We start from the raw sequence: 16,160 nt of genomic DNA, 5'->3' as shown, positions 1-16,160 counted from the left end.
AGATAATGCTCTTGCATTAAGTGCTTGTGCCTGGTGCTATTATTTAATTCACTTGTGTCACATGTCTTTAGAGTGTGGGAGGAAACCGGAGTACCCGGGGAAAACCCACGCGAACACGGGGAGAACATGTAAACTCCACACAGAAAGTGCCAACTGGCTCTGCTAGGACTTGAACCAGCGACCTTCTTGCTGTGAGGCAGCAGTGCTAGCCACTGAGCCACCGTGTTGCCCGATCCTAGAACTGAGGCGGAGGGAGAAAGGATGGATGAGGAGGGGTCTTCCAAAATGAAGATAGGGAATGAAGTTAGGCTGGATATTTATGTTAAAGTTGGAATAATCCGATTGGCTAGCTAATGATTAGCGATAGGGACCAGCTGCGGTCAATCATATCACATGCTCCTCTCCAAATTAGTTTGTGAAACTTCACATTTGTATTAAAAACAATTGTATCAAATTTATAAGATCTAAAAGAAAAAGAACCAAAAACCTCCTCAAAACGGACCATATGACTAAAACAAGAATAACGACTATCCACATTTATTTCCTCAGTGTCAGTATAGGGGGCACGGTCAAGAGCGCTGTGCTCTTTCTTTGCATGTCACGTTGCTTACGTATACCTCAGATGCGATTGTGCTAGTTTTTTTATACAGAGGAAGTCGGGTGTAGGCATCTGGAAGGAGCTATACATCACTGCACAGTGCTCATGAACGTGCGCAATATACTGACACTGAGGAGAAAGATGTTTGACTAATATTTTCATACATTTTACAATATTCAAACAGAACCACCGAAGGTGTAATCAGTATATTATTAAGCTATGATAAGACATTTGTGTTCATATAAAATACAAATAATGACTTCATACAACAGTTTATTCTTATACATTTCTATACATTTCAAATCTGCCTGAACAATAGAGGTAGTTTCCTGGTAAAGATGAGGATGATTTTGCTGCTTTGGTCTTCACTGAGGAAAACAAAAGAAGAAAAAAATGTTAGAGATGTCCAGAATTTGTATATTTCACACTAAGATTGAACTAATCTTGTCTGTGAACAGCCTCTTAAAGCTCCAACAATCAGCTGATAAAACAAGAAGATTCATCTCAAAGATGCAAGTTGTTGTGAAGTGGTTATATGTGGCGATTACTTTAGTAAAGCACCTTCATATATGTATGTATGTACAGTTTTCCTGAAATACATTTTGTGGCATGTTGTTCTGTGGTCCTATTAACTTGATAGGTGCAGAGAATAGTGTCAAACAGTCGAGTGTGTATGGAATATCCTGTATGACGGTAATAGTTTTGCGGTGTTTCCATATCTGTACTGCACTTTAATAATACGACTAACATCGGCATACTATACATGACTTAATTCAGTTTCTGTTTAGTTCGATTATGACTTTAGTCAAATTAAGGTATTCAGCAATTGCTGTATACATGGTAGACTTTTAATCAGAGTATTGTCTTTTTCTTATTAAAATCGGGTTATTGGTGTCCATGTAAACGTACTCATTGTTTTTTTTTTTACATTACTATTGTTAAAATGCTTTATACTTCTTTATTTTGATAAGTTTTAAGTGTGCAATAGCATCCTAGCAAAGCTGAAAATGATTAATAAAACCGCCAAAATCTGACACTGGATGACTATCAGTTTTGTGTGTCCCGGTTAGGGTTGCACAATATACCGTTTCAGCGTTCGTAATAGTCAAATCGCGAGCATACGCAATGTTGAGTTTGTATTATAATTGATCATTTGCATGCACTTCTGATGCCTGTGACTGTATTATGATCTTAAAAGCATTCAGGCGTAATAAATTGTACCATTTCTAACTTTAACAACGATTCATTTGATTAAATTATTTTTAATATTCAGTTACTCTGCTCGAATACTGTTAAACTCGGAAAACAATATGCCACTAACTGTATCTTTTTCTTGATTTTAGTTATAGATTGTTATGCTTGAAAATACTCTCAACACATGCAAATAGAGAAATGCACTGCAAATATCAGACCACATCGAAAATGTGTTGGCGGACCCCAATTATAGAGTGTTTATTAGATTTTATGGAGATGTACTACCACTGCAGAATCACCCTAATCGTTAAAATTGATCAAGTCATCTGATGGAATTGTATTCATATTGCAATATATATCGCAAAAAATATTGCAATGCTAGATTTTTCCAATATCGTGCAGCCTCTAGAGTAGTATGTTTCCTAAGCGATCAGTTGTATTTACCTTCATCTGGTCTTCATTCACACCTTCTTCATCCACTCGTGCTGCATGACCTCCTCCAGTGTCTCCAAATTGTGATTCAGACACTTTTCAATCAGATCACAGCACTCTGTATGAGGAGAAAGAGAGATGGTTAGTAAACACTGCACCAAAGCTGACATTAATGAAGATATCTTCTGACATTTATGAGTAAAACAAGCTAGTGTAAAATCCTGGAAGGCCGGTGTCTTGCAGAGTTTTCTTCAAACACTCCAAGCTAATCAATGACTATATCTCAAATCACCAAGTACACTATTTGAGGGAGTAGCCTTTTCTAGTAATGTCCGAAACCATGGTGGAGGTTTTGAAGTGTATTTAATTCCCTCATTCATTTACATTCACTCCTTTGAGTTGACTAATGTAAGCAATGGAGTGTGACTTCAAGATAACTTGGATTCTTCAAGATAAGAGTTTGGAGGTAAACTCTGCAGGACGATGGCCCTAAAATTGCCCCTTCCTGAGTTAATATATATGGTGACATTAGGGCCACAGTTTGATTCTGTTGTGGACATTGATGCCTCACTCACACTACCAGTGACTTAGTAGGCATTTAAATTTATCAGTGTCTGTTTACTCACCGCTGGATATCTTGGGTTTAAATAAAAGGCGTGGTTGCCATTCATCTCTGGAGTACACTGGCACTTTTCCGTTCACCATAAAATACAGCAGGTGGCCGACGCTCCAGATGTTCCCCAAGATGATGATCCTTTGTTCTTCATCCTCGTATTTGCTAGCACAGCCGAAGTCAATCACCTTGAGCTCCAATGTGTTTGTGTTCACCAGGATGTTTTCAGCATGCAAGTCATTGTGAGAAATTCCATGGTCAAGGGAGTGCTGGATTCCCAGGATTAACTGGTGCAGCAAGCAGCGTGCAATTGGTTCCTTCAGCATGTGACGTCGCTTTACAAAGATCCGCAGGGATGTACAAGGTTTGGGGTATTCCAAAACAAGTGAAATGAACCCTTCTTGATCAAACCACTCGTACATTTCTATCAGGTATATGCTCTTGGAAGGATCTTTCAGCATAAGCATAAACGCCACTTCTCTTAGTACTGGTTTGGAATAACCAGGCTAAAAAGAAAAAGAGAACAAGGGTTACTAGCTGTAGATGTGAAGAAAGATCGCCATTATTTAATGGATAAGTTCAACTAGACTTTCCTTCATGTTATTTCAACCCCTAGAGAAGATATTCTCAATGAAGATATTTTAGATTAAATCTGAGAGCTCCCTTATCCTCCACAGACAGTAGCGTTCCTTAGGCACTCAAAGTCAGTTTCAAGTGTAATCATACAAAGCTCCAAGAACACTTATGAAACTGTAAAAAACTTTGTTTGATCAATTCTTCCACATCAGGTCAGGGTGTGCATTTACTACAGGTAATAAGACACTTGCGTCTCGCTGACTTTGACAGTAAATCAAACTGCCTGTAGAAAATGTGCACCCTGACCTGGTACAGGAGGGAAAAATTTGTTTTGACAATGTTTTTGGCTCCTTTTCTTGTCTTTGAATGCCCCTGGACCATTGGTGTCTATGGAGGATGGGGGAGCTCTCAGATTTCATCTAAAGCATAGGTCTCAAACTTGATTCCTGGAGGGCCGCACCGGCTCTGCATAGTTTTGCTCCAACCCTGATCAAACACAGCTGATTCCACTAATAAAGGTGTTCAAGACTCTTTTGAACACCTCGATTATTAGGATCAGCTATATTTTTTCAGGGTTGGAGCAAAACTAAGCAGAGCTGCGGCTCTCCAGGAATTGAGTTTGAGACCTAAGCCCTAAACATTATTTTATTAGGCTTGAACATATTATTTCAGAAATGACTGGATTTTGCCTTTTAAAATTCAACTATGCAAAAGTAATAGTGTCCAAACCAATAACGAATCAAATATTGAGTGAAGTTTTGCCAACTTACTACTGATATGTAACGGTCACCGTGTCTCTTGCGGATCCTCTTGATGGCAACCTGCAAAGCAAATATCCAAGTATTAGTTTTTTACATATTATTGACAAGCTTGGATTAAGGGTACAAGTTACATAAGAAGCAAATTGTACACTAAGAGTTTTACCTCCTTGCCATCAGATTTACGGATTGCTTTGTAGGTTACGCCGAAGCTTCCAGTTCCCAGAATATCTCCCAATCTGTAGAGACTCTTCATAAATACTGAAAAAAAAAAGAAGAGGTTAAGTGTTTTCAATTCTCTCACACTAATACCTTGAATGATCAAATATATTACAGTAGCATTTATAATAGTTCTGTTTGTCTCAAAATTGAATTTGACACTTTGTGTTTATGTCTAGTACATGACTTCCGAGTCCTGAAATCAGACTCACCTCTATTTGGTCCTGTGGCAGATGATGATTCCCCATTAGCTGTGTCCTGGAGCCCAGATGGTCCAGGGACAGGCTCTGAATCTGGATCAATAGCAAACTGGCTCTTGCAGTTTCTAAGCTCATACCCTGGATTTGGAACCGGATCAACTGAATTCTGGCACCCAGACGCTCTAGGGACAGGCTCTGGATCCGGAACCAAATCAACAGTAAACTGCCTCCCAGGCGCTCTAGGGGCAGATTCTGGATCTGGAACCGAATTAACAGTAAACTGCAACCCAGATGCTCTAGGGGCAGGTTCTAGATCTGGAACCGGATCAACAGTAAACTGCCGCCCAAACATTCCAGGAGCAGGTTCTGGATCTGGATTCAGATCAACAGTAGTCTTGCACCCAGATGTTCCAAGGACAAGTTCTGGATCTGGATTCAGATCAACAGTATTCTTGCACTCAGACGTTCCAAGGACAAGTTCTGGATCTGGATTCAGATCAACAGTATTCTTGCACCCAGACGTTCCAAGGACAAGTTCTGGATCTGGATTCAGATCAACAGTATTCTTGCACCCAGACGTTCCAATTACAAGTTCTGGATCTGGATTCAGATCAACAGTATTCCTGCACCAAGACGTTCCAAGGACAGGTTTTGGACCTGGATTCAGATCAACAGTATTCTGGAGCCCAGAAGTTCTAGGGACAGGCTCTGGATCCAAATCAATCTCTACATCGTTTGTGTGTGGATCCCCCTGTGGTGTTTGAGTCTCCACTCTTCTCCGTCTGCAGCAGAGGAACGGCTTCTTTATGGCCTTCCACACTCTCTTGAAGAAAGCATGGATTCTTCTCCTCCTGCTGCCTCCTGTTTGAACTTCTTAGTTGAACAAAGAAAAAAAAATAAAAGAGAATATTTGAAACATGACAATAAGTAATTGTTTAGGCATATATAAGAAAATATTTATATGTTTCTATACAAAAATTTAAAAAAAAAAATTTTTAATTGGCCAGGCCAAGTGAAAAAATCTGCTTGTTAAGTCATGAAAAATGTGTATTTATGACCAATTTTTAGTCATATCACATATTAAACTGAATTTGATATACAAATCATGCTGTTCACATCAGTCTCTAGATTTTTATGATTTTTTATGAAAGTATTACATCACTTTGTAAATGTTCATTATTACCATTTGTTGAGTCTCCCCATGAGCAATTCCATGCAAATGTCAGCCTTGCCATGACAAAAATTAAGTTTTCACCAAAACAGTAAAACAGTGTTTGTATGTTTGTTTGTGTGAGCAAGTGTTTAACAGTACTTTAAACATACTTAAAAATGTCTGTCAATATTTTCAAACTATTATATTTGATTTACCAAAGTTCCAAAGTGTCAATTTCACACGTAACATCCATAACGAAGCTCTTTCCTCATAAATGCAAAACTGTCAAATAAAATAAATCATTTTTGATGTATAGAAAGGCAACTCTTATCCTTTTAAACTCACTAACTTTTTTTGGTCACATCCGTAACCCATTTATATTACTCCGTTAAAATATAACTAATGTTCACAGATTGATATTTTTCTGATCCCATAACTCTGTGGTTAGATGTTTTAAAAAATATAAACAGATGTTTCAATGTAATGTTAACATATACTTTGGGAATTTATATTTTGATTTTTTTTTTTTTTACTGCAAATGTCAAGAGTACTGGGTTGTGGCTAGAAAGGCGGATGAATTCGGGACTAAACCGAAGAATATAGTGCGTGTGTGAACGCTGGGCATTTAACGCTTTGACTAGGCCCATGTCTCACTTCAGGGCAATTTTCCTCAAACACAAATGTTCTGTTAAAACCCCCATAATTGATTTTTTTTTTTTTTTGGGTTAGGGTTATGTAACGTCTCTTTTGTCATTTATACATTATTTTAATATTCTAATAGCTTTTTCTGTCCCCAGTTTTAATCATTATTTTAAACCATAGACAACTTGAGTGTTTGCTGACTGACTCACCGGTTGTTTTCTCAACATTAACAGAGAAGGGCTCATCAAGTGTCGTACTGGCATCAGACGCCGCAGTACATTCCTCGTCCATGTTTTCCAGCACTGGAGCCACCTCTCCGTTCACTCCTTCACCAAACACAGGTACTGTTGCTGCCATCGCGTGGACAACCACAGGCTGTGTCGCTTCACTCAGAAAGTCTTCGAGTTCACTCATGTGTTCGCTTGTAAAATAAGTCGACAGATGTTCGTTATCCATTAGATTTGGTGAAAATCTGTTAACACGTCCAAATAATGATCCTTACAGTAGCTTGGATGATCACTGAACTGATGTAAGAAATGTAAGTTATGCGAGCGTTTATGTTCTATCGAGTGACGTCACTTTTGGAATATTTCGAACAGCGTCTCAGGGCTTCGTTTTTTTTTTTAATAAATATTCTTTAATTATTACTCTGCTTAGACCGTTTTGGGGTCATTTTTAGTGAATTATTCATTTACAATATATCGTCGTAAACAGTAACGTAAACAACAGTCCCTGTCATGGTCTGCCTCAGAAATGACAGCTAGCTGATAATATCAAAATGCTAGCCAATCAAATCAACGTAGGCGAGCTTTATAGTTCGCGGAGAGTTTATTACATATTATGTCCTAAAATACAAAATTATTAAAGAAAAAAAAACATTTTATAATCAGTAAGTTTTAGACAGACGTTTTAGTGTACACAATACTGTAATACATATTAGGGTTTTATAAAAGAATAAAAAGGACATCACATGCAAACATTGATATATTTTATAGAGGATTATTTTTCATTCTTTTAGAAAAGATGTAGCTATTTGATATATATATAATTTTATTATTATTATTTTACTATATTTACATGTACTTTTCCCCGCACACACATACATATATGTTTTATGTTTCTCTTCATTTTTTCTGTTTATTACTGTTTCATTTTATATATATTTTCCCCCCAAAATTTTCCCATATTAATTTAGGGGTACTAAATGTTGCACTGTGATTTAAGTCTTTTTCATAAAGTAACTCCAGTTTTGGCTTTGGTATTGACTAATCTAATATAAACAAATATATTATTGCAAATCATCATAAAGAAAACTTTTAGCTAAAAGATATCTGTGAGAAGCAGCTGGGGTGCTGGAAAAATGGTAAAATAATGGGCACATTAAATTAAAGACATTTCTTGTAATATACACAGTGAATGTGAATGTTTTTACCCATTTCTCAGTGAATATTAATGAATTTTAGTGGATGTAAAAACAGATTCATTAATCAGATATATTTTTTAAAATAATATTTTAGTCACCAACATATTTAGAAATTGAAAGATAATACAATTAAATTCAAGCAAAATATTGCAAACAAATTACAACCTACAAAAGTTTAGAAGCGCATCACCTCAAATGTTTTTCGTTATTCTTGTTTATAGATAACTGACCAACAAAATCACGATAAAAATGATAGCAAACAAAATTTGTTTCAAAAAGATACTTTTTACAACACACAAATTGTATTTTTGGATAATTTGATTTGCTCTGTGGAAAATAAGGATTTAATGAATGCTTCACTGTTGTGCCACTAACTTCAGTTATATATTTGCTAATTTTTTATATGTTATTACTTAAAAGATTATGTCTTGAGCATCAGACTTTTTCTTGCTGCTGCTTATTTGCTTTTATTTTCTTCGTCTCCCTCGCAGCAAGTTCAGGTGAGGGAGTGTTTAAGCAACCCTGGCAGGAAAATATACATTTAGATTTCAAAGAAAATATTTTAATATTAAACAGGAATCATAAGTTTGATCCTATCGTTGAAAGGAATGCACTTAAATAATGTAGTTATTAGTTGTCAGCAAGCATCAGTGTTTACTGAGATTGAAGTAAGATTTTAAAAAATGAAATTGAGATAAGAAATGTCGTTCTAGCAACCCTTTGGCAAATAATGCTCATCATAGACGTCACAGGATGACTGATTGTGAAGGAACGTGTAATCTGGCACATTTCTTACCCAAGACAAGTCAAGATTTTATTAAAAAAACAAATCGCATAATCTTTTTTTAAAGTCATGAAAACAATATCAAGAAATTTTTATAGTCAATATTCATCTTAACAACAGATAAGCAATGAAAATAAATGTGACCAAAAAAGCAAATTATCAGAAACTATTACTGGCAAGATTTTCTTTTAGGCGATATAGGAAGATCTGACACTCAACGTTTTTTCTCAATCATTCTTTGTCTGAAATCTTTAGTGATTAAGTGAAAGGTTTTAGTGAATGAATCTTAGGACTGCCTGCCTGTGGTCTTTCTTGATGTGGTCTTCTCCATCATTCATCTTAAAAAGGAGCCTGCTGAATGGAAATAAAACCCTTAGTAATAAAACATGGACTCCGTCATGCTCTAAAAATGTTTTAAATAACAGCAGAACAAGCTTGTGGTGTTTGCTAAAACAACATTGAGAAGAAGTTTGTGCGTGACAGACTGAGAAGGTTACAAGAGAGTGTGTTGTGTGAATGTGTGTGTGAGGATGTATGTGTATTTGTGAGTGTGAGGATTTATTTTTGAGGGTGTGTGTGTGTGTCAGTAAAATAAGTATATTTTAAGAATGCATTTATGAGTGTGTGTGTGTGTGTGTGTGTGTGTGTGTGTGTGTGTGTGTGTAAATGTGAGAATTTGTGTATGCGTGAGGATTTGTTTGTGCAATGTGTGCATATGTAGGAAGTACCTTTGAAAGTGTGGATGTGAGTGTGAGGATTTGTTTGTTTGTGGGACTGGATGTGACAGAGACTGAGTTTTTGTGAGTGTGAGGATTTGTTTGTTTGCGAGTTTGTTTGTAATTGTGTTTGTGAGTGTGTGGATTTGTTTGTGAGGGCGTGTGAGAGTGTTTGTGTGAGTGTGAGAGTGTATGTGAGTATTTATTTGTGATGGTTTGTGTGAGAGTGTCTGTGTGTTTGTTTGTGAGTGTGAGGATTTGTTTGTGACGGTATGTGAAATTGTGAGGATGAGTGTGTGTGTGAAGACGTGTGTATGTGACCATTTGTGTGTGTGATGATGTATTTTCTTTTTACCTTTTGCACAAACTCCTGGGTATGAAAAGTTCAAGCGGTAGTTTGAGGCAAACTTCAACTTCTGAGCATCGCTGGAGACGATGATGTGGCTGTTACCTTTGACTTGGTCGACCGAAAAAACAGGAATTTCCTACAAAATGTAAAATAGTTTATCTTTAAAAATATTGTAATGTACTACAGAAATGATGCAGAGTGTACTTTGACGTTTGTCAGAGTCCACTTCAGAGGGCAAGATTTTCCCATCCACTTTCTGGAACATCTGCTTCTATATTTCATTGAAGTAGAGAAGTATTTGAGAACAAGCTTAAGAACAACTGCTTTGCATGTGCAGGTCAATTAAGGTCTAACAGAGTCAAGTTGTTTAAAACAATTTCCAATGATTAAATACTTGCTTACCCATAGATAGATGTAAAGGGTGTAGAATAGGCATGGATGGAGGGGATGTGTCCCCACCGATATCAACCAATTACTGAAATGTCCCTACCAATAATTGAATTGACTTCAAAATAAAGTAATGCTCCGTCAACTCTTAACCTAGACGTGCACCAAGTCAAGTTCGCTACGTGTTCACCGTAATACTATTACCCAGGCAGTGCAATTAATTACAATTCAGTTTCGATTTTGGTCTCCATGATATGAAGAATAACAATCTGGATAAAACAGTTAAATTGCGTCACACACCTCTCTAAATGTCTTTACATTTAAATCTTCTTAAAGCCCGACTGGAGTAAAATTATGTAATTTGACTTTTGCAGCTTGGGACGAGATTGTTATTTGTATTATTAAGTGTTTATTTGATATTATTAAGCACTTTAATCATGTTTTTAAAAGCGAGAAACATAATTTGTGCTTTTTAATGCGTTTGCGGATCTATGTCCCTACCAATGTCCAGAGCGAATCTACAACCTTGAAAGAGTGACAAAATAATTCAAATGTGAGGAGGGATATTAAGAACGTACAAATGGTCTACAGAAGGAAGAAAATATTTACTTTAAGCATCAATCCTAATAAATCTTTTTTTGATATTCTGTTTTTGTTTTTGACAGAAATTTTTTGTAGGGTGTACTCACACTAGGTTTTCTGAACCGTGCCCAGAAACATTTGACCCCCATTTACCTGTTTGTTTGACAAGTGTGAGTGCTCCGAATGTCAGAGTGCAGTTCGGTTAGGCTTTGACACAGTACGCATGTAGTGTGAGTGTAAAGCGCGCCTAAGCGTTAAACTGAAGACACAATATCACTTTTAAGTGACTGTTTCATATGGATTTATTAATCATTCTTAATTTTCAGTGAACACAAACTTTCATAGTTTATTAAATACAAGTTCCCCGCTGCACGTCAGCTGCACATTCAGCAAATCTCCTAATATGTGCAGCACGAGGACTTTAATGAATATTTATGAGCGTCAAACGTGGTGGATCTGAAAAGATTAAACTGTCTGTCACTGCATATCAAACAACTATATGAATAATACAAAAACAATATAAATAAAGCAATCTCCATTGTAAGGAGCGAGAGCACTTCTCTGCTGTTAACTGAACAGTCGCATCATCGATGACGTAAGCGTGCTCAGGCTTGGAAGTTAAAAAATATAGTGTGAATGCAGGCTGAGAGGGCACGAGGAGGGGGGACAATCATGCCTGGGCCCTAGAGATGCGCGGATGGGCTATTATTTCATCCGCAACCGCATGACAAAATTCATCATCCGTCCGCCATCCATCCGCAGTAACATTTTTGACCAATTTTTAAAACCGCACCCGCCCGCCATCTGCTGATTGGGCTCTTTATTTGAATGGCTTATTCCTTTTTTTATTAAATGAATGTTTCTTTATTGCTCATTATATAATAGAGAATGACTTTAATGTAGACATGCAGTTAATCCAAACGTGCAAGTCATTAATTGACGACGCTTTGAAGTTACGCTAAAGATACGAGGACGTGTCTTTTCACTTGATTCGATTCCTCGGTCCTTCAGTCTTTTCCTTGCGTCCTTCCCTCGTAACGTTATCCCGGTGGGGTGGAAACACGAGGAAAGAAATCAAGGAAAGGAAACGAGGATGCACAAATAAGAAATGAGAAGCATCCGAGCTCTCAGAATATCAGCAGTGAACTCCGTCTCCAATCGGCGCACAGGGACAAAAATAAATAAATAGCCTAAATTAAACGCACTGTACTATACAACTTTTTTTTTTGTAGCCTAATAGAAAACGCATTGACACATCATTTCAACATGCTGCTATTTAGCCTACTACTAAATGCCTATTTCACTTTATTTTTTTACTTAACGTAAAATTATCAGCTGACCGAACTCAAAAGTTTATATTGAACATATGTGTAGCCTAAATAACATAGGCTAAATGGTTTAATATGCCTGACCTTAGGTCTAGTTTGATTTTTTCTTGGCACAATGCAGGAATAAAATAGCATCTACAGTGTCAGGATTCAGACGGGAGCGCCTGCATAGCCGCTATATTGCGCCCTGCTGCACTGAAGGAGCGCTCGCTCGCAGCACTTGTTGCTGAAATGCATAGAATTCTCTTGGAAAGGTGCTGTAGTCGTGGGAATGCCTGGCCTTAATTCTCCCAAAAGGAAAGTAGATTTTCCTCTGCTGATCCGTCTATACGGAAGTTTGTAGAGGAATACTTCTGTACTTCATCCAGAATTAGTGTATCCGATTCCTCCTCCCATTCTGTGAAGTCAGTCCTAGGCTTTTTCGTTGGTGCGCCAGCTATGAATATAAAAACAGTACAACCGCCCGCCACCCGCCCGAATTTAATTAAAATATTATTTTTTCGTAACGTCATCCGCCCGATCCGCGGTTTATCCGCGGAGTCCGCGGCTATAACCGCCAACCGCGCATCTCTACTGGGCCCAGTTCAAGACAACCATGCCTAGTGTGAGTACACGATTAGATGACGCCAAAATAGAAATAGAGTGTTGATATCTAGATTATATTTTATATTCAATCTGCAAATCATTTGTTGTGAAATTTATACATTTTACATTTATGAATGACCTTAATTTAGCATATGCATGAATTAGAATAAGACTAAAATGATGGCACAGTGGGTAGCGCTGTCACCTCATAGCAAGAAGGTCGCTGGTTCGAGCCTCGGCTGGGTCAGTTGGCACTTCTGTGTGGAGTTTGCAAGTTCTCCCATGTTGGCATGGGTTTCCCCTGGGTGCTTCTGTTTCCCCTACAAAAGACATGCGATATAGGTGAACTGGGTAAGCTAAATTTTCTGTAGTGAATGAGAGTGTGTGGGTGTTTCCCAGTGATGGATTGCAGCTAAAAGAGCATTCGTTGCGTAAAACATATGCTGGATAAGTTGGCAACCCCTGATTAATAAAGGGACTAAGCCGAAAAGAAAATGAATGAATGAAAACACTATGTAGAAAATATAAGTCAGACGCTTATCAGATGTTTTTACCTAAAGGCACTTACATTAAGTTCAATCTATACATTTATTAGTGTGGTTCCCCAGTTCCAGTTAGTTCAGCTGCAGATCCCTCCATAGTCTGTACTCTGGAAAAGATTCTGCTTCATTCGATTCTTGGCTTAACAGTAACTGGTGTAGCATTCCAGGTCCATACCAATCTGCGGTTCAAAAAGACAATATGACAAAAAACGAGACAAATATGAATACAAGCCTTAAAATAAAATATGTAAAGGGATAGTTCTTTAAAAAATTACCATTCTGCTATTGTTTTACTGTCCTCCACTTGTTTCAAACCAGTTTGATTTGTTTTGTTTTGAAAATGAATGATTTTATGATGTACGGAAGAGGAGTAGTAAAGAGAAGTGAATTTCACTAACAGACTGTCTTGTGTCCGATATTATTCAGAGTCTTTAGCTAATATAAGCAAAGACGCAACACTATCCCCTTAAGTTTCAAGTGTCAAGCATCAGTCTTACCTCCTCTGAACAAGCAGAATCACTATATGCCATTGTATTCAATGGTACTCTTTGACATTTTGCACTTTGAAATTATAAGCGCAACACACAATCCATGTTAAGACAAATTTAATATACTTTTGACAATAGATACCATTTATTGAACCAAACTTGCCTTGTGTCCCTCAGACACTTTGTCTAGCTCACTTCCTTTGAATCCCAAACATCCACTTATTTTGCGGATGATTGATTGATTGAGTTCAGTGATCCTTTCATTTTTAAATTTGAGACATTTTCTCAATTTCTTTTAAAATAGATTTTTTTTTCTGTCCAAGATTTTTTAAATAAGCAATGACCTCAATATTCCCACAGTACTAAAATAACAGTGATAAATAACAGAATATTCTTAATAATAAATCAAAATAAATGATATTGTTTAAGTAGCAAGTTACCAATTACAAAACAGTACCAGGTGTGCTTGGTGCATCGATGTGAGAGTTGTCCTTAAAGACGGGAGAGGTTCACTGCACAGCCGCTGGACAGTCAGGTTGTATCCTGCAGGCCAAGTTTGGGCATCTAATGGGTCGCACGCTTCTTTTCTGTAATCATGAATACAATGTTGAAGTCTTTTATAAATATATAATATATATATAAATATATACTTGCCACAGTACAGTTTGTTTGGACTTAAAAGCAACGATAAATACAGAGCACAAGGTTAATAGTATAATTCAGTTTCCAGGCTGTTTGAAGAAACACATTAAGATGCTGATTTTAAGCGTATTTACCACAAATTGTTATAATCATAATTAACACCTCATGTTTCACTTTAATATTTTCCCGTTTTAATGCAGACCAGTCTCAACAGTAGACGGCAATAGAGAAGGGGAATGTATCGTAACAGAACAAAACATTCTGGGTATTTAGGACAAGAGAACTTGATATCTATTGATTTACTGTAACATACAGTATAAACACTCATCAGCAATAAACTGTAAGTTCTCACACTTTAAATAACTTCAAATAAGAAAAAAATATCTGGAACTGTTTTCTTGCAGCAGCTCATTGATACTGTTATTAACGTTAGTTACGTAAACTGGTTCATTTATTTAATCCACTCCAGTTCTGCTGCCTCTGCATCTTGAGTTACACTTCACCATTTGAGACTGTTGTTGAATGCATATTATAGAGAACAGGGTAACTGCAGTCTGGAGAAATAGGTGTGGCAAAAGGTAAGGGGCGTGGCAAAAGTTATTTTTTATTGGTTAAAGGTACCCTTTCTGGTTAAATGCATGGCCAATCAGCTGTATCCAAAAGCATGAACAATGGTGATGGTTAGAACTGGGCGATTAATCAAAAAGTAATCAAAATTGACATTCTGAACCTATAATCGATAAAAAATTTTATTGGTCAATTTTTACAATTACTTTCCCTAACGCGTCTGGAGTCACGTCACCCCTCTCTGTTAAGGTTGATTTATACTTCTGCTTTGAACACACGGGTATGGTCTGGCCAACACAATCTCATGACAGTTCGTAACTTTTTGATTTAGTAGCTAATTCGTATGAATTTGTACAATCTAATTTGTACAATTTAGTACGATTTGCTTATCACCCAATGACGGTTCGGGTTAGGGGTGGGGTTGGGTGCCATGCCTCCTTTTTAAAATCGTACATTTTTGTACAACTGAACTCGTACGAATTCATACGAATTAGCAACTAAACTGTCAAAACGTAAAATACTTGCGTTTCCTCGTGAGAGGTGGTCTGGCACAGCCTTCGTGCGGTCAAATATCCCTCGCACTTCTCAAAAAATGTAACTACATATCGCACGTTTGTATTACATTGACGATGATTGGAAGCTGCACAAGAGATGGCTTGAGATGGCATATTTTCTATTACAATAAAATTATTATTTATTTGGTTATTGATGTCGCCTCAGCAAGAAGGCCGCAAGTTTGAGCCTCGGCTGGTTCAGTTGGCATTTTTGTGTGGAGTTTGCATGTTCTCCCTGTGTTGGCATGGGTTTCCTCACGCTGCAGTCATGTGTTGCGGCTGAAAGGGCATACGCTGCGTAAAATATATGCTGGATAAGTTGCCGGTTCATTTCGGTGTGGCGAGCCCCGATTAATAGAGGAACTAAGCCGGAAAAAAAATGAATTAATGGATATTTGTTTACAGAAGATGCAAGAACTGCACTCTTTAAAATATTATTCACAGGATATGCAAAAGTTATTTTATTTAGAAGAGATCCTGCTTATTTTTACTTTTAATATGAAAAACTTTGAAAACAATTAATTTTGTTTCCAAAAGTTATTTATTGTCACTTTTTTAAAAGAAAAAAGTGACCGTTTTAGGCAATGTGTGTTTGAATTTCAGTTGTTCAACATTCAAAATCTCTCACTTGTAATGTGTGTGCATATTTACTGTACAAAACTTATCAGTGAACTGTGAGAGCAAAAAAATTAATTAATAAATTAATCGTTCATTAATCGTAATTAAGGAAAAATTTTTTATTAATTGGGGTTTTGATTTTAGGCCAAATCTCCCAGCCCGAGTGATGGTAAGATGTGCTTTTGACAGCTTTAAACAGACGTGTAGCAT

General features: G+C 37.0%; 1 protein-coding gene and 1 long non-coding RNA gene across 7 annotated transcripts in view; both read right to left on the bottom strand.

Moving 5' to 3' along the window:
• Positions 1 to 854: 854 nt before the first annotated feature.
• On the bottom strand, positions 855 to 7,226 carry LOC137496313 (serine/threonine-protein kinase pim-2-like). Of its 4 annotated transcripts, none has more exons than XM_087264489.1 (8): positions 6,595 to 7,122; positions 5,106 to 5,460; positions 4,603 to 5,047; positions 4,338 to 4,432; positions 4,184 to 4,234; positions 2,851 to 3,343; positions 2,237 to 2,342; positions 855 to 966 (listed from the first exon to the last, which is right to left on the bottom strand). In XM_087264489.1, the coding sequence occupies exons 3-7, from the start codon at positions 4,940 to 4,942 to the stop codon at positions 2,254 to 2,256; spliced, it is 1,068 nt and encodes a 355-aa protein (XP_087120615.1). In that variant the 5' UTR covers positions 4,943 to 5,047; positions 5,106 to 5,460; positions 6,595 to 7,122; the 3' UTR covers positions 855 to 966; positions 2,237 to 2,253. The 4 variants fall into 4 exon arrangements, with proteins under 4 accessions (XP_087120615.1, XP_087120616.1, XP_087120613.1 ...); XM_087264490.1 differs by having other exon boundaries at positions 5,106 to 5,463; positions 6,595 to 6,985; XM_087264487.1 differs by having other exon boundaries at positions 4,603 to 5,463; positions 6,595 to 7,226.
• A 1,370-nt stretch (positions 7,227 to 8,596) lies between these two features.
• Positions 8,597 to 16,160, bottom strand: part of LOC141375611 (uncharacterized) — a 9,084-nt gene continuing 1,520 nt past the window's right edge. Inside the window, exons 2-6 of one of the 3 annotated variants that reach the window (XR_015497770.1) lie at positions 14,027 to 14,156; positions 13,108 to 13,260; positions 12,745 to 12,859; positions 9,664 to 9,793; positions 8,597 to 8,946 (exon numbers count right to left, since the gene is read on the bottom strand). This is a non-coding gene — a long non-coding RNA (uncharacterized LOC141375611). Of the gene's footprint in view, positions 8,947 to 9,663; positions 11,303 to 12,528; positions 12,860 to 13,107; positions 13,261 to 14,026; positions 14,157 to 16,160 lie in introns of all 3 variants that reach the window. The other 2 variants (XR_015497772.1, XR_015497771.1) reach the window with 2 other exon arrangements.

Source organism: Danio rerio, chromosome 8 (assembly GCF_052040795.2).
Source record: "Danio rerio strain M-AB ecotype USA chromosome 8, GRCz13ab, whole genome shotgun sequence".
Lineage (NCBI taxonomy): Eukaryota > Metazoa > Chordata > Actinopteri > Cypriniformes > Danionidae > Danio > Danio rerio.
Note: the sequence above shows the minus strand (reverse complement) of the source record. Positions and strands in the feature narration are given on the sequence as shown.

Excerpts from the sequence above, each read along its gene's own strand:
- LOC137496313 (XM_087264487.1), bottom strand. The coding sequence starts at position 6,841 with ATGGATAACGAACATCTGTCGACTTATTTTACAAGCGAACACATGAGT. Across the intron at positions 5,464-6,594 it reads TAATGTTGAGAAAACAACCG|AAGTTCAAACAGGAGGCAGC; the intron begins GTGAGTCAGTCA and ends TGTTCAACTAAG. Across the intron at positions 4,433-4,602 it reads TGCCACAGGACCAAATAGAG|TATTTATGAAGAGTCTCTAC; the intron begins GTGAGTCTGATT and ends TTTTTTTTTCAG.